Source organism: Pituophis catenifer, unplaced genomic scaffold (genome assembly GCF_029215685.1).
Source record: "Pituophis catenifer annectens isolate HBS135680 unplaced genomic scaffold, rPitCat1.0.hap2 SCAF_1, whole genome shotgun sequence".
Lineage (NCBI taxonomy): Eukaryota > Metazoa > Chordata > Lepidosauria > Squamata > Colubridae > Pituophis > Pituophis catenifer.
In genome coordinates, this window is record NW_027256881.1 from 285,821,088 (window position 1) to 285,845,133 (window position 24,046).

General features: G+C 36.7%; 1 protein-coding gene across 1 annotated transcript; it reads left to right on the plus strand.

Moving 5' to 3' along the window:
* The first annotated feature begins 579 nt into the window (after positions 1-579).
* GPR176 (G protein-coupled receptor 176) lies at positions 580-21,765 on the plus strand. Its single transcript, XM_070931340.1, has 3 exons — positions 580-799; positions 18,854-19,106; positions 20,661-21,765. Exons 1-3 carry the CDS (start codon positions 580-582, stop codon positions 21,763-21,765), a joined length of 1,578 nt encoding a protein of 525 aa, XP_070787441.1.
* Positions 21,766-24,046: the final 2,281 nt, after the last annotated feature.

Here is a 24,046-nt window from a genome sequence, read left to right on the forward strand (position 1 = left end):
GGAATCCACCCGAGGTTGGCAAAAAACTTGAAACGGCTTCTGCCTTAGGAAAAAGGATAGGGAAGGAAGGCTAATGCCTCTCCAAGATGTGCGAGCTTCTGTCCTCAGCTTCGCCGTGCCAGAAAGAACACCCCCCCCCCAAAAAAAAGCATTAAGTGCCCCACTTGGAGGCACGCCGGTTGCGCGTACTAGAGGGAAACGAGCAGATGGCTAGGCTTTGTTTTGCGCTTTTGGCCGTGCAGAAGCGCTGAAAGGGGACGGGCGCGCAGTGGCATTGAAGCGAGGGAGGGTGGTGGGGGGAGAGCAAGAAATATGGGACAACGAAGTGCCAGATGCAGTCAGCTTTCCCCCCGCCCCCTCTCCCGTTTTGCCATGATGTGTGCCCCTCTTTGGAATGAGATGCAGACCTGAAACGTCAGACGGCTTCTCCAGGGTCCAGACATTTAAGTGGAAACACAATGGAAAAACGGCTGCGCTTAGAAAAGCAGGTGCTAACTGCGTGCTTTGTGCGGCGAAGAGCGCTGGGGCTTCGTGCGGAGGTAACTGTTAAGTAAGAGGGAGGCAGAAGGACACCCCGCCATGGGCTACAATGCAAGCTGGGCTTCAGCCAACGCGAGCGAGCGCGGTCTCTTTCAGGCTGTCAAAACCTCCCTGAACGCATCCAGTGCTCAGATCGTGGGAATCAACCGAAGCGCCCACGCGGTCGGGACGTCAGAATACGAGACATACAGGGAAGAACAAACCTATCGACATTTTACTACCGTTATGCAGGTTGTCATCTTAATAGGTTCTCTGCTAGGTAAGTAAACACAGTTGCAGGGTGCGGTTTTTTCCTCTCCTCTTAAGTGGTCTTGTGTTATACAGGACTTCATTGTTCCAAGGGGCTGTGGTCTACAGGAGGTAACACACTTAGAAGGATGTACCATCACCACCGTTCAATATTATGCTGCTTCCTAGATGACAATATGCTGTGTTTTGGCGGTCAGAAATTGCTATCTTCTGCACAGCTGGCCTATTTCCAATAAAGGCAAAGGAAATTACCTAGCTGAACTCCATGCAGGATTGTAACCTTTAAAAAAAAGGAAGTCTAGATACTTTGTACTTTTGTGGATGGGGTGAGAGATAAGAGCTTGCCCATATTCATTTAGAAAGCTTTATAAAGAAGTCTAGTTTCCTATAGGAGTTCCCTATTGATGCACTACTTCTGCTCCTTGTTTACATTCTATGCATCTGCAACACTAGAAAAGTTTTCTAGTGGCAGGCCAGTTGCATAATGATGATCCTCTGCAGCATCCCATATTATAATGATCCCTTGTTTTAGACAGGGAAATCACTATCTCCAATTAGTTCTCTCCTTGGTTGAAGCCAACTCTGTTGATTATGCGTTCAGGATTACTACCTTTCTGCAGAAATGATCTATGTGTGTTTTTCCATTTGTGTGAATTATATATATATGAGGTTTTAAACTATAATTCCCAGTCCAATCTTGTTGTATGCAGAGATGTGGGATGAAAATCTGAAGAATTCTGTGGTGTTCATGTTTGGATGTTACTTAACTTTTATGTTTATTTATTAGAAAGTAAACATAATGAAAACTTCTCAGCCATTCATCTTACTATGAATTGAGGAACTAATTAAAAGAGAAATATTTGAGGATTTTACTGAATTTCTAACAGAAAACATAAACAAAAAGAAAGATTGTGAGTTCCACTTTTTAAAATCGGATATAGTAAAGTTTGATATCTTAATATATAACTTTTAAAATATGCTTATTTGATACTAAAATTACTATACCAAGTTTAGTGAGAATCACTACTTATTGATTAGTTGATTGTTGTCTTAGATAACAAATGGTTTGATCATTTAACATCACAGAGGCTATTAGTACAAACAGTTCTTTTGTCAAAGTCCTTTCTGAGTAGTAATTCCTTTTAATACTGTTTAATTTTTAAACTAAACGGCTAGGCATATTTAGACAAAGAATTCCCCACCTGTATACTTTTTGGAGATACCTGGAATTTACAGCTAAACCCGTTTTCTAGGCATCTCTGAAGCTCAGGCAACTGCAGTTGTAATTATCTCTTCATATCCAGTGCTTCCTTATTAGATTAAAAGATTGTTGGTTCTAGTGTTTTAGAAGTACATTTGTGAATCCTAGAGTTCCTAGTTATATTACTATATTAATTTATTTTTATTTGTCTGTGATTTTTTTAATCTATTAGATATGTTTATCTAATAGATTATCTATGTTTGTCACACTCTGGGTCCTATATAGTGTCATCTCTGTTTCCAAGAAAGGTTCCTGCTTTGTGATGCTTCCAGATTTATTTTGCTTGTTGTACTTTTACATATCCTATTCCTCCTATGGCTGGTATTCTTTGTAATCTGCTCTGAACTGAACCCAAGTTAATTTTACATAAGGTTCACTGGCATTTTATAAATGATAACTGCTCAGCATTATTCCTTGATGCATAAGATAATAATAATAAACTTTATTGTCATTGTATATAGGTATAGGAGTATAATAAAATAATTCAGTTTGCAACCATGATAGAAATAAATTTGCAAACTGTAATGTGGACTAACTTTGCTGATGAACATATAACCCCGTAATGAATCTCTCAGTCATCCAAGTCACGGTTCTCCCAAAGGTGCTTTTTCAAAAGGTACCTGGACTTTGTTTTTCATTGAAGACATTTTATTTTTCATCCAAGAAGCTTATTCGGTTTTGACACATAGGATGTTATGCATAAAAATATCTTTGTAATGCCATGTATTCTTCCAAAGGTGCTTTTCCAAAAGGCAACTGGATTTCCTTGTTTTTTCTTTCTTTCTTTGAAAACATTTCACTTCTCCTCCAAGAAGCTTCTTCAATTCTGCTGCCTTTTGGAAAAGCACATTTGGGACAACCATGGCCTGGATGATTGAGAATTTCCATAGACATCCATGTATTCTTTAGTACTGTCTGAAGTAAGACAAAATTTGTTGTTTTTAACTAGATTTCCTATCTTTAACCTCAAGTATAGACAATGTTTGTTAAGTATATGATAGATGATAATTGGGTCATCTGAGGCCTGTGTGTTATCACCTCTCAGGAGGGCATTCATGTTTAAGACCTCACTACAACACCTACATCAAATGTATTAAACAATGGCTGAAAATGAATTTGGGGGAATTAAATCCAAGTATCATACACACTACAGTCTCTTCCAGGTAAACAATTTTTCATTGATACACATAACAGAAACAGAATCAAAGAACTAAAATAGTTTCCTTTAGAACGAGCATTCTAAAGCATTAATAATTTATAAAGACTTGAGCTGGAGCAAATTAATAATTAAGTACAAAATACAAAATGAAGAATAAAATGCAAATAAAACGAAATCCATATAAGAAACTAAAGGGTAAAATGCAAATCAAATTGTTGCAGAATAGAAACATAGAGTGACATTTATGGTACAAACAGTAATTGTGTATACAGAGGATCCATCCTTCTAAGACTGTAAGCCATTTTGAGGCTGGATATGTAAAATCCATTCTGCAGTTCCACATGAATGACTGTGAGCCTTGTTCATTGAGGTTTTGTATCATTTTGTCCAGTTGGTGTCTCCCCTACTCTCCACTAAGAAACTTGACACTGTGAATTGATTTTAAGTTATATAAAGAATTATTGACTTATTTACATTGCAGCCAGGAGTGAAATGCTACTGATTCGCACTGGTTCGGGTGGTAGTGGCGGCAGCACAAAGCTCGGCCCACCTGCCTGGATGTTATTACTTCCTGGTTTTAACGTGCGTGCATGCAAAGTGCTTGCCAAACGCACGCTGTGTACACATGTGGAGTGCACACCAAACGCACACATGCACACTGCACACCAAATGCATGCTGCGCACGCACAAATCCACAGTACAAGCCAAATGCATGCTGCACGCAGAAAAAGGAGGCTTTGGAAGGTAAGTAGAACAGCAAGGGGGGGAAACAGCTGTGCCGCTCAATTTAGATTCACTAGAAAACAGGATTTCCTGCTTTCTAGTGATTTTAAATTGCGCGGCACAGCTGATCGTTGGAAATACCGGTTCAGACCATCCGGTAACTTTTTATCACTACCAGTTCGCCTGAATCAGTGCGAACTGGTAGGATTTCACCACTGGTTTATATGTTTGGGTATAGCATGTGATGTGAATCTTATTGCTAATCTTGTTCAAGAAAGACAGAAAGCAAATTCTGATCAGGTTAGGTCTCTATATCCTATAGAGAAACTGTTAAGGAAGAGTTAGGAAGGAAAAGAAATTGAGAGCATTCTTTTATCAAATCAGAGTTTGAAGCCCAGGCCAGGATTAAACAATCTTTTTGAGGGCGAGGGTAGATCTTCTACTGCCCTACCCATTCTTTGCTGATAGTAAGATTGGTATAGGTTAAAAAAATGTTTTATACTGAGTATTGAAAATATGTTTCTGCTGGGTGTGTGTGCATTATATAGATTGCAATGTGTCTAGAGAAGCATGCACTGCATGTTTGCAGCTCTCCTGGGCTCTGAGTTTTATTTGCAAACTAGCTGTTTTAAGCATCTTTAATGCTTAGCATATCTATTTTGCTTCATTTTTGGATAAGAATTGACTCACCCAAAATTGGACATTTCCCACAATTTACAGATTGAAAAAATTATCCCAAGGGCCACGGCGACTAAAGAAAGTAAGCCAGTGGTGGAATTCAGCCAGTTCGCACCACTTCGGGAGAACCGGTTGTTAACTTTCTGAGCAGTTTGGGAAACTGGTTGATGGAAAAAATCATTAGGGCAGAGAACCGGTTGTTAAATTACTTGAATCCCACCACTGAAGTAAGCCATGTGTAAGCAACTGAGTTTTTGACAAAAGCAATGTGCTCAGAGTCAAACAGAAAGAAGAAAATAACAATTTAAATTTAAATTAGTGAAAAGAGTTCTGCAGAATTTTAGGTTGGTTGATTACCTTGAGATCCATTTAACCAAAAATAGACTGCAGAGAGAAAACGGAAAGTGACATCACAGGGAATAATAATAGTGTTCAAATGAACATAAAGAGACAATAATGATTCTGGATGCAATTAGTTTTTCCATCTTGTATTATGCAGTTACTGGCAGGGTAGAAACTGGCAGTCACTGACAGATGCTGGCACTTTTTTTTGCCAATAATGCCTTTTCATTAAATCAGCCAATGATTTGATGAAGGTACGTAGACAATCATGGTCCTTTCTATGAAATATCTACTTTCATCCTCAGGGTATACAAGTTGTTGCTGAAAGCCTTCAGATTCTTTTGTGCACTTCCTAGAATAAAAAAGAAGATTCAAGCTAAGACATCTGAATATTGCCAAGGATATATCAGTGATACATATATTATCTATCCATCTATCTATCTATCTATCTATCTATCTATCTATCTATCTATCTATATCTCAGTGGTCAGGAATTCAGCATGGTTGGGTTCTCCCATAAGAGGTTTCTAGGAGATAAAGCAGCTGTAGAACATAATCTGTGAAATATCCCTTTTTAAACCTTAAAATCTCTACATCTAGAACAAAAGTCTCTTATTTTAAGTTCAGCCATATGTTTTTATGGTCATGGTTAGAAAGTTGCATATATATATATATATATATATGTATGTATGTATGTATGTATGTATGTATTTTCATAGGCCTTTATGTGTATTTCTCTTTAGCCAGGTTCTTCCTACGTAAACCAAGATTTTTATGCAGCTCTAGTTCAGTGAAATCACAATCCACTAGTTTCTAGGCTTTTTTCAGGCAGCCAGCAAGCACCCTGCGGCACATTGTCTCCTTAGTCTCCTTAGTCTCCCAATGGGCAGCAGGGTGCTTGCTGGCTGCCTGAAAAAAGCCTAGAAACTAGTGGATTGTGATTTCACTGAACTAGGGCTGCATAAAAATCTTGGTTTACGTAGGAAGAACCTGGCTAAAGAGAAATACCTACCTACCTACCTACCTACTTACCTACCTACCTACCTATACACACACACACACACACACACACACACACATACATACATATTCATGCATTAGTATATAAAAAGAACCCCCCCCAAAAGGTACTCTTCCAAAATAGAGAACTAAACAAAAACACATTGTAATATATAGACTTTAATCACAATCAATTTTTAATCATTCCTGATAAAAAAGACACTTCATATGCAGAAAGCAAACATATTTCAGCCATTCATTTGAAATGAATACATATATGGTAATACTTTTTAAAAATATACCCATATACTTTACCCATGTATAAACCCATCTGCAGATAAGAAGACCCTTGAATTTTTAACCAAAGTAACAGGAAAATGCTTCACCTGTGGATAAGCAATTGTGAAAATTAAAACATGAAAAATTTGAAGGTCAGTAGTAATAGACTGGTGTGAAATATTAATAAAGTACTGATATTAGCAGACAAATTACAAAAGAAAGGTTTACTTACAATTTCCAGACTGGATTGTCCTTGAATTTAGAATCTACAATTACATCCCCAAAAGCAATCTAGGATACTTCCTACTCTGATGTTATCAGTAATTTTGTTCAGTCTGTGGAGCATTATTTTTGTTATCCTCATTAATCAAAACAATGACATGCTATATTTCTACTGTAAATGATGAGTTGCCTAAAATCACATTCCCTATAGCTAAAACCACAAACAATATTTTAGAAGAAAAATAAGTGACTAGAAAGTTTCACAAAATAGCAAGCCTGTTTTCTCAGAATTTGTTTTATATTCCATGTAAATACAAATGCAATGAAGTCATTTAAGATTAGATTATTTTAATTAAACTTTTGGTGTTTCAGTTATACTATGATGATGATACAGTGTAACCGGGTAGCAAATGAGTACCTTTTATTTCGATCAATTTATTTTATCAAGGTTTAGTTTTTGCTGCAGACTTATTTTTCTATTCTTAAGAGTGCATCCATTTGATATTAAACAGGTTATCATGTTAGGCAATGCAAGGAATATTGAAATATCATCAATAACATTGCAAATGAAGGAAAATATATGTGTCCCAGGATAATGTTGCAGGCTCCAATCTGAGTCAGTTATTGGGACCAGAGGTTTGTTCTTCCAAGCTTTTGGACTCATGCTGGAGCCCATCCTAAAACTGGAGACAGAGAAGTTCCTTGAGGATGGACTCCAGCATGAGTATGAAAGCTTGCAAAAACTAATTTCTGGTTCTAGTGTCTGACTCAGATTGGATCCTGCATCAATAACATTATTCTACCAAAAGTAAAAAAACAATTATGATAGCATGAAAATGCAAGGTTGTTTTGTGTTATTTGTATTCTTCTTAGTTCTTGACAAGAAATTGTTCAACCATAACACAGAAACATAAAACACATTTCTAAAAGGAAGCATTGGGGATTTCAAGGCACTAATTCCACAGTGAAAAATGAAATTCAATGGAAAACTACTGTAACCAGCAAGTGTTACCAAAAAAAAAAAAAAAAAAAAAGCTGTATCCAATTTTGCAGATAAAATATTACCAGCATGAATAGCACTTACAAACAGTATAGTTTCAATCCTTCATGAATTTGATGAAGATAACTGCTATTGGCACATCATATGGAAGTGAATTCTATACTATGCATTGTAAAAAGAAACTGTTCCTTTTATGTGATCTAAATTGCCCTCTGTTTTATATCAGTCTGCAGCCTGAAGCCAACAGAACATTTTCAGTACTAAATCACAACTCTTGTAGCATTTGTGAAACTATTGTACTTTGTGAACTTCAATTCAACTTCAAGAGTCCATCTCTGACAAAAAATCAATGTCTTGTACTGATAAGCAACAACTGTTACTGGTTTACAAATGGTATTCTTATACCAAGTGCAGTGTAAAGTTGGTCAGCTTTCCAGTTTGATCCCAGTAGACAAAAGAGTAAAGCAAGTGTGCATCTTTTGACAACATCTGATAAATTCATGCATACAAGAACTTGCTGCTACCTTTACCATATTTACTTTACATAGACAATGCTATTACTTTGTCACAGACTCTAGTCTAGAAGTCTTAGGGTCTTGGTTCAACATCGTAGGGACCACAATTTTTATTATAATCCCTTAAAACTATTATTTTTCTTGAACCAATCTAAAACTATTAACTAGTATAGAGATAGCTAACTTATTCATTGACAAAATTGGATGTTTTAAACAACCAGGAATAGTTTTCAATAATCCAGAAAGAAAAGTAATGAAATAAATTGTATTTCTTTCTTAGCCCAAAGATTGTGGCGCTGAGAATAAGATTTTGCCAGAGAGGAGGGAATTAGGTTCCAGTTGCAGCTAAATAAATTTGTTGCAAAAACAGTAGCTTAGTTCTTTTACTGAGTGTAACTAGGCTCTTTTCCAACTTTGGTGCATATGACAAACTGCTGTTTTAGCAGTTTAGCCCTCTTTATGATATCCAAATGCATATCCAGTGAGGCATTAAACTAAGAAACTGGCTTCCCAGAATAAAAGCCAAAGTCGGGCAAGCAATATTCATGGTCTGGCTGAGGATCAACTTGGTGACCGTGGGATTGCTTCCACTAATAGCAGTGGGCTGTCATAGATCAAAGCCAGTGTTTTTCAACTTCGGCAACTTTAAGATGTGTGGACTTCAACTTTCAGAATTCTCCAGCCAGCCTGAGAACTAAAGAAAATATTTTCTTTTCCCTTTTGCTTTATGAATTGGGATTAATTCTTGTTCCCCCAGTGCAAGTTTCCTAATCTAGGTTGTCTCCCTCATGATATCCAAGATATGAAATACAATATCCTGTTTTCCCCAAAATAAGACATCCCCTGATAATAAGCCCAATCAGGCTTTTGAGTGCAATAAGGCCAAGCGCTTATTTCAGGGTTCAGAAAAATATAAGACAAGGTCTTATTTTCAGGGAAAAACGGTATGTGTATGTATTCAGTATCTTAACTTTTCCTTACAGGATAAACTTGGTTTGTGACAATTGGTGGCTTAAATAAAGAAAACTCTACAGCAAAAGAATAGTCTTCCTTTGATTGCTGAAGCTATTTCACCTCATCATGTATTTAAGTGTATTTGTTTGTTTTAAAGAGAAGTGTTAATCAGACTTTTCCCGGCATCATGTTTGGGTTATCTGATTGAAGTTTCACACAAATGCAAGGCACTTAAGGAGGTGCCTTCCTTTTTAAATGGAATATTGCCTTCAAATCCCTCAATCCTTCTAGTGGGCATTTGCTACTCAGTCCAACTGCCATTTCTTATTCATCTTTAATTTGCTGAGCATCAGGCATTACAATTTGTTCCAGGTTTGGAACTCAGATTAATTGCCTCTTCATATTTCCAAAGCCATTGTGGGCAGCTATCCAAACTTGCAAGAAGTGTGAAAGAAACTATAAAACATCTATGGGCTTCGTAAGGAACAGCATGCTGATCCTTGGTTTTCTTTTAACCTTAAGGACTCTTTGTTCTCTTTTCTGAGGGCCTCCTGAGTGCAGTAAGTTACGTTTTGTGAGTTCTCCATGTATACTGTAATATCAAGACCTTGTAGGGGTTGCATATGGCGGGCAACTACCATGGGTCCTCCTTTTTAGTAGTTGATGGGGAATTTTAAATTACATTATATTTGAGATTTCTGAAAATAGAGCATCGAGCAGAGAAACATAATAGAAAAATGATAGACTGACCTCCCTATGTATAAAAAGTTGCCCATTATGATATTTTAAATTCTGCTTTACAGAAATCAGGCTTTGCTAGAAGCTGACTGTAGATTCCCCATTTATTTCAGAATTTAGACATCTGGCTAGAGATGATGAACTAGATGTATTTTTCTCCCTGCTCCCTCTTCGTAAGGATCCAAGCATACTTCAGTAATGTATTACAATTGCATGTCATCAAGGATCAAGAGGGTTACATTTGATCACATTATTCGTTAGTGGAAGAAAAACTGGCTTCTTTTATCTTGTCTTCAAATCAGCCCAATCCTTTACCTGTTTCATCTTACTCCTTCAGTAGGTTCACTGAGATTCAAAAGATGGTCTATTCACATTTTTCAGGACACTTGGTGAGCTGCAGTGTTCAAACACATTATATGTCAACAGCACAAAGCCCCAAATTGCTAATCTGAACAATTGCAACAGTGATCAGGAACTCTGTATAGGCACTGCATAACAATCTGTATGTAAGTTCTGGTGTGGCATGACAGCAAAATCTAAAACATCTGGTAAATTCAGGCTTGGAGGCCTAAATAAACTGAATTCATAGTTTGTGTTCTAAAAAGTCTCTCCTGTGTAAGCTTTTTGATACAACAATAACAAGTAATCATCTCACAATTCAATGACAGGCTGGGAGATCAGTTTCTGACAAAACAGAAATAAATATATTTAAGAGCACACCAAACATATAGGGACAGAGTATTGTAGGGAGAGTGTTAAAACAGCTAATGAATTGATTGATACTAGAATGAATTGATAGTAGAAGCAACATATAAGGGCTTAGAGAATAGAATCATAATATCAGATTTTCAGTGGATAAATCAAAGTGTTTAACAGGCAACAAAGAAAAGATAGAGCTAATTTATTCCTGTTTCAGATTATTATTTTTTCCAATGAAAGGAAATGTGTTTCAGATTATGAGGAACAGAATGAAGAAATAGCTTTAAAACTTGAAATTGACAGAAGCATAATTAGGGAATACTTTGAATTATTTTGAAACTCAATATCCAGATCAGTAGCATTCTAGAGTTTTGAAGGAACTGGCAATTGGCTTGGCTAAAACTTTATGTGTTAATTTTGAGAACCCCAGAAGAACGGATTAAATGCCAGATGTCTAGAGAAGAGTAAATGTTAACCTTATTTTCAAAAAGTTGAAAAATTGAGGGAATTAGCAAACTGGTATGTCTGAGATTAATATACTGAGGAGCACTATAGCAGATTATAAATGGAGTGATTTGTAAGCACTTTAAAAATTATTTGGTGATTACCAGAAATTTATATGAAATTGTCAAGAGAAAAATATTATTAAGTTATACTAAAGTTTTATTATTATTATCTAGTTACACAGTAGATTATGCAATGCTTTAAAAGCAATATATCCTGATTTCAGGAAACAATTTGACAAGATATGTCATAACATTCAGATTCAGTGTAGGCTGGACATGATAATTATATGGATAACTAGGTGCTCAAAATGCATGCTTAAAGAGAGTTCAGCAATGTCTCCCTGGCAGGTTGGACTGCAATAATGCATAGTATGTGACAAGGTTCAATTTTTATTTTTATTATTAGTTAGAATGAAGAAGGAGAAGGGATACTTATCAGTTTAATGGGGGGGATGCTCAGTGAAGTGGGAGAAATTACCCCCTGCCCATTGCTCCTCCCAATCCTTTTTCCATGCCTGTAAACTTCCTAAACTAGACTGAAACCTCCGTTTAAAAATACAGTAGCTCAAGTGTCTAAGACCTATCAGTAGACAATGACAGCAGGCCGTCTTCTTGCTATTGTGATTATTCATAGATGGATGGGTATATTCAGAAGGGGGGGTGATATTCTTAGGATCATTTGGAAAATTCCTTCTCCAAATTGCATGATTTGGAGAAGAACCCTTCAGAATGATCACAAGAAAGATGTCCATTTGCAAAAAGGCCTGAGGCGGCCTGGATAGGAAGGCAATAGGTTGGTTATGCCCATGATCCTTATCTCAGACTTTGTCTGCTTAAGGATCCACAAGATTGCCTAATGGCAGGAGTGCCAAGATTATGTTTGTTGAGCAAAGTAATTACACAATGTCTTTGACTACTTTGCTCAATGACCAAGATTCCAGACCTAATTGTGGTCATAAGCTGAGGCCTACCTGTGTTCCATTTATATATTATTATATGAGCAACATCTGGAATGGTTACAAGTTTGTTTTGGGAAATCTGTTATAATTGCTAAGAAACATATATTTCAATGGAGATACAATATCCTGTTTATGGGATTTCCTCACTAGAGTGGCTTACCCAGGCCCTACAAGTGTTATAATTTTAGTGTACAAATAACAGTGTGAAGTGCTGCTTGTTTTTCTTTCAATTTGTTCTAGTTTTGTAAGCTTTCCTGGGAATGATAGAGCAGGGCAGTTTATAAACCATTTAATGTAGATGCTCAACAGAAATATCAGCTGGTAATGTTGATAAAACCAATCACCCAAATCAGTAGATAGGAAGGTGAACTAAAAGGATATAATATTCTGAATGCACTGGCAGAGTTCATATCTACATTATTGCCGTAATAAATCCATCAAACTAATATTGTGCTCATAAATTTAATCCGAATTAAGCATGTATTCAAGCAGACTCACAAGAAGCGTTACATTGGAAGAACAGGTGATATAATTCAGCTTCTCAAAAGAGAAGCTGAATTATAAGAAAAAAAAATTGTAGCTATGCATGCTAGGCATAGAAAATCACAGAGGCCCCTTCTGACCAATGTTATTACATTGTGATACTGCTGAGCCCATACATATCAACATCTTCTGGTTAGTAGCTCTGACTCTTAGCCTTTCTATATCTCTCTATCTTCTGGTCCTCTGTCTTCAGAAGGCAGTGCTCTCAAAAACTAGGTGAAGGAACATTTAGTCTGCATCAGAGTCTGCTAGTTGTTCAAGTGACATCACTGCTGAGGTTCAGGATTCCTGGAACACCTCCTCCTAATTATTTTCCTTGGCTGAGGAGAGCTTATGTGATAAGACAATGCCTGCCAGTATATCAATACAATAAAATACCAATTACTATATTCTTTTATTGACAGTAGGCAGGTGTTCAAGGGAACCATGCTTTTTCTGGAGATGTCACATAGAAAGATATGTGGATGACATCAGTATGTCAATATTACTCAGCTTTGAATCTCCTCTAATGGTTTTATTAAAATATGATTTAAAACGTTAAAAAAGTACTAGAAACAAAATAGAGCCCTGAGGGATACCATATGAGCCGTTTCAAGGAATAGGTTTGTCTAAGAGATACATTTGAATACATAAGAGACAAGAACAGAATAATTGCAAAGTCATTTCCAAATTGCTTAGGTGATCTAGCCTGGTATTTTGCTCAGTGGTTTCAAAAGTCATGAGAGTCAAAAAAAAACCAATAGAAACATACTCCCTAATTAACCCCATGTATAGATTAGCTATCAGACTTATCAGGGTTTTGTTCCCTGAAATAAGTTTGATATGTGTCAAAAAAATCTGTTTCTTCTAGCTTGTCTGAAGCCAATCACTCTCAATCACATCACCCAATCATTCAAGGTTATAGACTGACTATAATTTTGCATCTCTGGGGGATCCAGATTAGACTTCTTAGGAAGATGAACATTAGCTTTTATGAGAACACAATTCTATCATTATACTTGCTGTAGAATATCCACCAAATTATATAAAGCAAAGATATTGGAAGCACAGTGAAGGACTAAAAAATTACTAGCATCTTAGCTGAAACAGCTGCAACAAAGTAAGAGCACTCAGAGTAATGCAATGAACTTAATTAAATAAATGCATATATTTTTTTATTTTTATTCTTGACTGTATAATGCTGGGTAAAATGGAACTAAGGAAGAGGTTATTCAATTTTTATGAAACTTCTTAGCTGCAATCTTTTCTTGAACAAATTATAGATATTAAATCTACAAAAACAGAAAAGCTCCTGCTTCAGATAGATATTCCAATTTAGTAGATGAGTTCTTTGCCCCAGTATTCTTCTTCTTCTTGTGCCATATCCGTCATTGGACGTTGGTGATGATGTTGGCGATCCTATTTTTATCAACAGCCGCACAAAAAAGTACTGTTGAGTTTTGTCCAAACCAGTCCCTTAGATTTTGAAGCCATGATGTTCTTCTTGTGTCTGGACCTCATTTGCCTTCAATCTTTCCTTGGAGGATTAAGTGAAGTATGCCGTATTTTTCTGGGTGTCGCATCACATGTCCAAAATATTCTTTCACTTTTTTTATGGTTTTGATTATTTCCCTTGGCTTTCCCAGGTTGCTTATCACCTCCTCACCTCTGATTTTGTCAACCCAACTTATACCTGTAAATCAGTGGTGGGTTGCTACCGGTTTGCCCGAACAAAGGTGAACCAATAGCAGCGGCAGTGGGAGGTTCCGCCCACCTGCCCAGACGTCATCAGATATGCTCTGTGCATGCACAGAAGTGGCATGTGCACGAGCGAACCGGTAACAAAGTTAAGTGAAACCCACCATTGCTGTAAATCCACATTTCAAATGCTTCTAATCTCTTCAAGTGGCTTTCTTCAGAGACCAACTTTCCACTCCGTAGAACAGGATAGAAAAGATGTAGCATCTGACAAGCCTGATTTTCAATTTTAGGCTTATGTCGTGACTGTGGAAAACCCTTTTCATTTTGAAGAATGCTGTTTGAGTTTTCTCTATCCTTGTTTTTACTTCAGTGGTCATGTTCCAGCTTTCATGTAAATTAGAACCAAGGTACATGATTATTAGAGATAAGTAATTATGCATTTTAAAGTATTTTCTTGATGCCTAGCCTAATGTCATTTTTTTTTTTGCATTTACACTTTACAGTAGAAAAAAATTGGGTAAGACCTTGCAGAGTCAGCAGTACATTTACTTCAAAATCACAGTTGCTGACTCTGCAAGGTCTCACCCAATTTCCTTGTAAAATACTAATAAAATTTTTTGACAGCAAACCTAGCACAGAGATAACTGATAATATTACTCCACTATACTTCCAGCATACTGTTGGTATGTCACCAGAGAAATTATCTAGAATGTATCAAGGCACTTCAAATTTATATTGGAAATGTGAGCAAAAAGAAGGGACAATTTATCATGTTTGGTGGATGTGTAAAAAACCTGGAAAATTCAGGTTTATATATTTTATATAAAATTTATATATATAAACTGATTCAGAGAATTTTGAAGATTAATATATAATTGAGATTAGGGGTTTTTTCCTTGTGGGTTTGATGGTTTGATGATTGATGGTTAAATTGACTTTTTTGATCAGAGAAAAGACAATAGCTATATTTATTGTTGCTTGGAAACTCCTTATGAACTTTTTGCTCTATTACTCGGTGTTTAAGAACTACTGAATTAAACTTTCCTCCCTTTGACTCCGTTTATATACTTTTGGATTACCTAGAATCTTAGATTGAAAAGTCCAGATGGGTTGACTTCTATAAATTGCATAATTTCTACCAATTTACACCAGTTAGTATCTCTTGCCCAGTATTTTTCAAACTTGCCAACTTTAAAATAACTTTGACTTCAGTTCCCAGAATTCCCAGCCAACATTACTAAGTTTGAAAAATACTACTCTAGAACAAATGTGCATACAGTCTGGATCTCTTAACTTTCATTTAGTGATCCAAAACAGACAACACTCCCCAAAGTTCTACAAAAACCCAGGCACCATGGTTTATGTAGACAACAAGCTGTGAAGTTCCCAAATATCATTAATAAGAAGTTGTGAGAAAAGAATAAGAAACAGACTGGATATATCTTTCTTTTAAATTAAGCATGTTCACTTCCTGAAATTCTTGCAGCTATATTCAATAAATCTTGCTAGAGACAACTATGGTGACATAAGCTTCGAAAAATATCACTGTGGCATGGAGGTTGGCATGAAGCTTGACAAAACTTATTTGACAGACTATATTAAACACTCGAAGAATATTACTGTAACTCCTTTAATTTTAATTAAGTTTGTTTTCTCCAGTCTCCACTCATAATAATATGCATATTAGAAATAGGTTTTCATACATTTCTGAGAAATCATATTTATGTTTAGGATTTGGAAACATTCTTGACACAAAGGCAACAGGAAATGAGTATTTAGTCAGATCTGATTATGCTGGGGGAAGAGATGGAGAACGTTTTTGCTTGCTGCAGTAAAAATACTGTAGTATTCTTCCACCAAGGACTACTCTCCTAGTCTGAGGGAAGAAGTAAACATGCCCATATTCTTTATTTTCAAGTAATCTTCATGTAAAACTAAATATAACTAAATAATTTTAAACTAGCTGTCAAGGTCAATAAACAACATAGCATGTATTTATGAATAAGTCAGAATTCTTGTTTTTCTATTCAATAAGGAGAAAAAAAAATCCTGAACAAGTCAAGTTGCTACAGAAATGGTACTAGGTTCTCATTTGGCATGTTAGACATAAAGCCAAAATGATTGAGTCACAGTTAGCGATCAAGCCAAAGAAAATGATTTTAGCTTCATGAGATTATTGTTGCTATGGTAACCGTAGAGTAGCCTGTGTTGTTTGTTCCCCTTTGAAGTTGTTGCTAATAGGTGAGTACCATAAACTTAATGGGCAGAGTGAGGCTGGGGAGAAAATAATATATTGGCAGGGCTTGCTTTAATCATTCAGAAGCTCTCTCCAGAGTTAAGCATTTTAAGGCTGCAGTTCTATGCACATATAGGAGAATAAGTCACTGAGCATAGGAAAGATTTAATTATGAATTAGCAAACATGTTTTTGTACTTCTTTTATTTCTTGATGAAATCTATGAGGTTTAAATGAGCTTAGATTTCCTGACTTTTGTCACCAGCTTTTAAAGATAATGTGATGTTTGCAGGGAAGACCCCAAATAAAAAGGGGAGGAAATACCTATGTGACAACTCAGAGACTTAAGAGAACTCATTGACTAAAGAGAAACTACACTTCATATAAACCTTTACTAAAGTCTTTTCCACCTTATTGGGTATGTTTCAGTCTCTTGTACCTTCCCCAAATTAGCACTGTTGCATCTCAATTTGTTTTCCTTACCTTGTACTAATACTGCTTTGCCCTAATGCCAAGCAATTTCAAATAGTTATACTTATTATGATGAATAGAAAAAGGAGGCAAAAAACCCAGTCCATAATATATATCCACTGTGAAATTCTTTTTTTTAAAAGTATCTCCAGTAACACATAAATATTTCAAAATAGACCTTTACAGACAACTTGATCAAGAAAATCACAGTTCATGTAATATAATGTAGTACACAAATGATCCAAAGAAAATAACTGCTACATGCACTATTATATGTATACCATGAGAAAAAAGTGTATATATACACATGTATATATTACATGTATATGTATACATACAGACACACAGAGGTCACACACACAGAGGTGCCAATCTCACACATGGGAACTCTGGGTGACTTATAGCATTAAAAATCTATAACTCCACTCCCCTCCTCTTCAGTTTGAAATAAATCGAATAAATTATAGCATGTATTGAAAAGAAAATCTGATGAATGATTTCGGCAACTTTCCTTTGTGTTTTTCTTTCAGACAACAAGGGAACATTAGCCAACAAAAAGACAGATAATAAAATGTAAAGAATAGCAAAGAAAAATAGACAAAAAATTTAACTGATTTTGAAATGTGGACTGACTTTGCCTTCTTTATTTGCTCTGGGCATAGCCAGATTACTGCATTAAAGTATTTTCCTCTTGTTAACGAGACAGCAGAAAAACAGGCTAGAATAAACCAAATTGCCTCCTTGCTGGTTCTTACTGTGCCTCGGTATTGAGACTAACAGTGGGTATACTCTTATGGTTTTACTATGGAATAGCTAAGGGGCCTGGATAGCTCAACAGACAGAAGCACTGTAATTTAACACCAGTTGTCTGCAATTGAAGTGAGATCGAATCTCGCCAGGCTCAAGGTTGACTCAGCCTTCCGTCGTTTCTAAGGTAGGTAAATTGAGGACCCAGTTTGTGGGGGCAATAAGCTGACTTTGTATAAATATACAAAAGTATGAAGGCTATTGCTTAACGCACTGTAAGCCGCCCTGAGTCTCCGGAGAAGGGCGGCATATAAATCAAATTAAAAAAAAAAAAAGGGAAAGCAATCAGTGAATTTCCATCTTTGTTTCTCTTCTAATCAAGTGTTGCCTGCCAGCAGGAAAAGCAGCCACAAATGGTCTCCATAAAGTATGATGGGTCAGGGATGGGTGCATGAAACAGCTGGTTTATCTACCTGGAAAAAAAAATTGATAAGCAGGTCCTCGGCATAGAGGGCCCTAGGAGAAAGTGCCACATCTGTGTCAAAAAAGAGCCTGGCTGTAAGTGCAAAGGATGGGTACAAAGTGAACTGGGAGGGAGCAGTGACTCACAAGAACTCCATTCTTATTGGGCAAATAATCTGATAAATAATCCATCACTCTTGGTTCCGTCAATTAAACCATGCCATTTTTCTGGATCATGGAAATGCATCTTCTCTGTAGCAGCACCTGCTCTCTGGAATGAGGTTCCCACAGAGATTCAAACAGCCCTTCTAGGCTATTGGAGCCATTTGAAGTTCTGGCTCTTCATATAGGCCTGTAGTGAACATAATTGAAGCCTCGTTTTTATCTTTTTCTTTGTTTCTACCTGGGTCTGTTGTGTCTGCCATCTGTGTTCTTTTCCGCTTTGTGTTGTTTTGTTTTAATTTTTTAAAAACAATTTGTAAGACATTGATAGTTGCTGAGTCAGGTCGCACATACTTTAATTAAATAGGAATGTGTGGAATGAGATAGTTAATATTGAACCAATTTATTATATTCACTGCCACTTCATTCAGAAATTGGAACATTTATGGAATACTTTTTATTGAAATTATAACTCATGCTGCAATCCTATATTCCTTCTAGGAAGCATCATTACTCCCAGGGTGAGTAATGAGCAACACTTAAATCTGGGTAAATATCTACAGAATTAAACGTGATCCTAGTTTGAGAAAGACGGCAAGGTATATAGTTATGTTTGAATTAATCTGTAATGCTGTTTGCTGAATAAAATGAAAGAATTACAGGTAACTGTATCATTACACATGTCTTTCTTAATTTTCATAGTTTGATTTTTTTTTCCCTCTTCATCCAGGAAACGTTGTGGTCTTGTGGTCGACATGCAGGACATCAGTTTTTAAATCAGTAACAAACCGATTTATTAAGAACCTGGCTTGTTCTGGGATCTGTGCCAGCCTTGTCTGTGTGCCTTTTGACATTGTTCTCAGTACCAGTCCACACTGTTGTGGGTGGGTCTACACCATGATCTTCTGCAAAGTCATCAAATTCTTGCATAAAGTCTTCTGCTCCGTGACCATCCTTAGCTTTCCTGTCATTGCTCTGGATCGGTAAGACACTATGATTACTCACAGGTTATCTTTCAGCTTTCTCCCTTCATAGTTCAACCTGGACAAATCTGTTCCTCTGATTTATTTTTTGTGTTTTGTGTTTGTCTTATTTCCATATCAACTTGATATTTCTTTTTAAAAAATTAAAAATAAAAAGATTGCATATACAATCAAATGTAAACAACTTGTGGAAGGAGTTGTGTTAAGAGAAACAAACTGATTTGTATAATATGGGTGTTGGCTGTTCTTTTTAAATAACCTTGCTAATTTAACCTGACTGGCTGTTTTCTAATCTTTCCGATCACTAAAAAGGTAATTTTCTTTGTGCATCTATTAGAAGAAAGGAAGATAATTCCACTTTTTAAAGAACGGGTACTTATTAAGAGATATTATGGATTCTAACTCTCAACCTTACTGTCTTGGAATCTGTAATAATATTTGAAGGACATGACAGAAGTTCTGTATTGATTTTTCACTAGCTAATTAATACTGCTCTTATCTATTCATTAATTACCATTACTAGCAAAGCAGATGCTGGATAGGTTGTCTTCTAATCATTTATTGAATAAGTCATAGCTAAACTAACTAAGGTTAAATCATAATGCATTATTTATAAACCACAATGATCTTATCGAAGTATGAAAGTAAGAAACATGTCTTAATGTGACATGTGAACTGAGTATTGTGTACCATAGAGGAATTTTCAAGTTACATGCAATATTTAGGTATTTTAGCAAATCTACTCTTTTTGCAATGTGGCAGGAATTGCTACATGCTAAGAAACATGGTTGATTCAATTCTATTCACAGACCAGTTTGAAACAAAAGAGGTTATGAGATAATATCGAAAAACAGAAGTTTCAGGGTAAATTCTAACCCCAATCTTTGATACAAATTGATCAATATAAGTTGCATTTGTCATTATTTCATATAGGGTTAAATTAGTGGCTAAAAAAAGTATGTATACAGATACTCCTTGACTTACAACCTTTCGTTTAGTGACTGCTCAAAGTTACAACAGCACTGAGAAAAGTGACATATGTCCGTTTTTCACACTAACAATTGTTGCAGCATCCCCGTGGTCATGTGATCAAAACTGGGATTCTTGGCAATTGGTTTGTATTTATGATGGTTGCAGTGTCCTGGGGTCATGTGATCAATTTTTGCAAACTTCTGACAAGCAAAGCCAATGGGGAAGCCAGATTCACTTAACAACCGGGTTACTAACACGACAACTGCAATGACTGACTTAATAACCGTGACAAAAAAAGATGTAAATTGGGACAAAACTCACTTAACAAATGTTTCACTTAGCAACATAAATTTTGGATTCAATTGTGATCATAAGTCGAGGACTATCTGTACTAGATCTAACATTGAAACATCTTAAATCCTGGTATCTCTGATAATAGTTCAACTTTAATTTACATAATAGGTCAAGGAATAGTATTCTGTATATGTAACTATTTGGAGATGGAGTCTAATCTGGTAGAATAAGAAGGAATGGCATTTCTGTATCCCTTATAGATATTTCTGCTCTCTCTTCTTTGGATAGGTACTATTCAGTCTTATACCCACTGCAAAGAAAGATATCAGATGCCAAATCGCGAGATGTGTTGATCTATATTTGGGCTCATGCAGTGGTGGCCAGCATTCCAGTCTTTGCTGTGACCCATGTGTCAGACATATATGCTATATCCACTTGTACTGGGCCCTGGAGTTACTCTATTGGCCATTTAGCATATGTTATCACTTACAACCTTACCACTGTGATTTTACCAGTGACTGTGGTATTTCTCTTTATGATCCTTATCCGCAAGGCACTGAGCGCCAGCCAGAAGAAAAAAGTCATTATAGCTGCCTTAAGAACTCCTCAAAATACAATCTCTATTCCTTATGCCTCCCAGAGAGAATCTGAACTTCATGCCATGCTTCTGTCTATGGTTATGGTTTTCATTTTCTGCAGTATTCCCTATATGACTATGGTGGTTTATCATGCTGTCCAGGATTCTCCTGATACCTCGGTATACTTGCTTCTCACTGCTATCTGGTTGCCTAAAATATCACTACTGGCCAACCCACTTCTCTTCCTGACTGTTAACAAATCTGTACGGAAATGTTTAGTAGGGACGATACTACAATTACATCGAAGGTATAGTCGAAGGAACATAGTCAGTTCTGGGAGTGCTGGAGAGGCCAATCTGGAATCTCACATTCGTTCTGGCAGCCAACTCCTAGAAATGTTTCACATTGGGCAGCAGCAAATTTTCAAGCCCACAGATGACGAAAATGAAGCTAAATCTGTGGACCCCAATGACTACCAACAAGAAGAGATACCCACAACCAGCTTAGATGTAGAACAAGCCCAAATTCAGAGGCCTGTTTGTCCCGCAGTTGCAGATTCTGCTGCACAAATAGCACCAGCTTTTTCTACAGAAGCCGAATTGGCCAAAGAAAAATATTCTACGCAACTGGGCTTTGGACCTTTTGAGTTGCCCCCACAGTGGCTATCAGAAAACCGGAATGGTAAGAAACGACTTCTGCCTCCTTTAGGAAATACACCAGAGGAGCTGATCCAGACAAAGCAACCCAGGGGTAAATCAGAACGAAAAATGAGCAGGAACAATAAAGTCAGCATCTTCCCCAAAATGGATTCCTAGTCAAAGAAAGAGTTCCATATGATGAGAGAAGACTGCCATTTTGCATATATGTGATCCTATGGATCTGTGCTAAAATGAAATTAAAGGCTTATTTTTGTGCCAGTTATTGTAAAAGCTAAAACTTAAGTGTTCCTTATACACGGGTTTTGTTATGAACACGTATTTCCTTATTTTACAATATCCCTTTCCCCCATTATATAAAAAAACAAATGGACTGTTTTCCAAAGAGGTATGTTTGGTTTGTTCTTGCCCTACAGATTGCTCCCTCTACTACAATCTATAAGACTATAAAACAGCAAGTCTGTTTAATTAAGGGCAAAAAAATCTGGACTGCAAAGTTTAGGATGAACACAAAGCAGTCCAGAACACAAAGTGGGCCCCAATCAGGAATCAGTTCCGTAGTGAGAGGTTTTTCCATGGACCAGACAGGGCATGGTTTCACATGCTGCCTGCATCCTGCAGATGGGGCTTAGCTTGTTTGCGCAGCCCAGTTTCTGGCATGCTGCGGCCCAGTGCCAGTCCACTGACTGGAGGTTGGGAACCACTGCACTAGAGGACAGCAAGGCAGCCCAGAAAGTCTAGTACCTTTGCTGACATTTAATGGTCATTTGGAGTTTTGCTGTACTTCATGCATGCACATGTGCATGCATACACACCTTACAGAGATGTGGCACTTCAGTTATAGAATTCCAGGGAAAGGAATTCAGTGAATATGTAGGAACTTCCAGTCTTTGGGATTCTCACATAAAAAGCGCCCAGAATCTTTTCGGAGCATTATTTGACTTGGCGATTTGGGATATTAAAAGACATCCCAAATCGCCAAGTCAAATAATGCTCCGAAAAGATTCTGGGCGCTTTTTATGTGAGAATCCCAAGGACTGGGATTTTATAATTTACTAAGCATTTTCTCTGTTTATTTTGGACTCTTATTTTTAAGTATGTTCGGTGGGTTCCTACTCTTGCGGTAAGCATGTGTCAAATTCATGCATAGGATTTTAGATTTCCTTAAAGGACTGATTTTTAATAGTCAGAATCCTGCAAGCTTTTGATCAGCGAAGCGGCGGCAACCTGACTGAGATTTAACAGATACATTTGATGATGCTACTGCATAACATGTTGAATACAGGTAGTCCTTGACTTATGATCATTCATTTAGCAACAGTTCAAAATTACAATGGTGCTGAAAAAAAGTGACTTACAATTGGTTCTCACATTTATGATTGTTGCAGCATCCCTGTGCTCACCTGATCATGAACTGAGTGCTTGGCAATCAGCAGGTATTTATGATGGCTGCAATATCCCAGCATCACATTATCACCATCTGCAACCTTCCCAACTGGCTTCCAAGAAGCAAAATCAATGGGGAAGCCATCAGGTGGTTGCAAGTCACAGACATGTGATATCTCACGGAGTGTGGCAAAAAAAGGTTGTAAAATTAAGTGATTGCACCACTTAACAACAACTTTTCCAGTTCCAAGTATGGTCGTAAGTCAAGGACTACTTGCTCTCAAAATCAGTCTGTCTCTCTCACTCACTTATTCAGTCTTTCTCTGCTTCTCTTGATAATGTGTTCATCTCTGGTGAAAAGGCACTAAGATGGTTGTTGCTGTTTTGTTTGATATACAATAGACTGAAGTAGGAGCCACTGTTACGAATAGTCTTAATTCTGCACTCTACACACTTGCACATTCTAAGTGTATAATATATAGAACACACCTCTTCATTATGATTCTAAAAATTTTAATAACATACAGCATTTTTTCTGCTTTCCTGCCTTGTTTTTTAATTACATTTTAATTAAATGGTTCTATCTAATTATTTTGCCTGTGATTCTTCATCCTTTTATTCACTGGGAGTGGCTTCAGAATAACAGAGTTGGAAGGAACCTTGGAGGTCTTCTAGTCCAACCCCCGTACTCAAGCAGGAAATCCTATATCATTTCAGACAAATGATTGTCCAATTTCTTTTTTAAAACTTCTAGTGTTGGAACACTAACAACATCTGGACATCAAGTCCTTCCACTTGTTCTAACTGTCAGGAAATTTACTTCAGTTTATATTGGTTTGTTGCAGGAAAAGAAAGAATTTTAAAATGTATTTTGCCTTCGATTTGTTGACTTTTGTGGGATTCCAAGGGATATCTTAGTACTGATGTGTATAATACAGTAGCTGAAGAGATGCAAAATACATCTGACCTGGGTTCTTTTAAATTAAATTAGCATGCAGTTTCTGCAAACTGAATATGGATATACAGATACAAATATTAATAAAATAATAATAGT

Bases quoted from the DNA above. Each gene is read 5' to 3' on its own strand.
- GPR176 (XM_070931340.1), top strand. From the start codon at position 580: ATGGGCTACAATGCAAGCTGGGCTTCAGCCAACGCGAGCGAGCGCGGT. The intron at 800-18,853 runs GTAAGTAAACAC...CTCTTCATCCAG, and splicing joins CTTAATAGGTTCTCTGCTAG to GAAACGTTGTGGTCTTGTGG. The intron at 19,107-20,660 runs GTAAGACACTAT...TTCTTTGGATAG, and splicing joins CCTGTCATTGCTCTGGATCG to GTACTATTCAGTCTTATACC.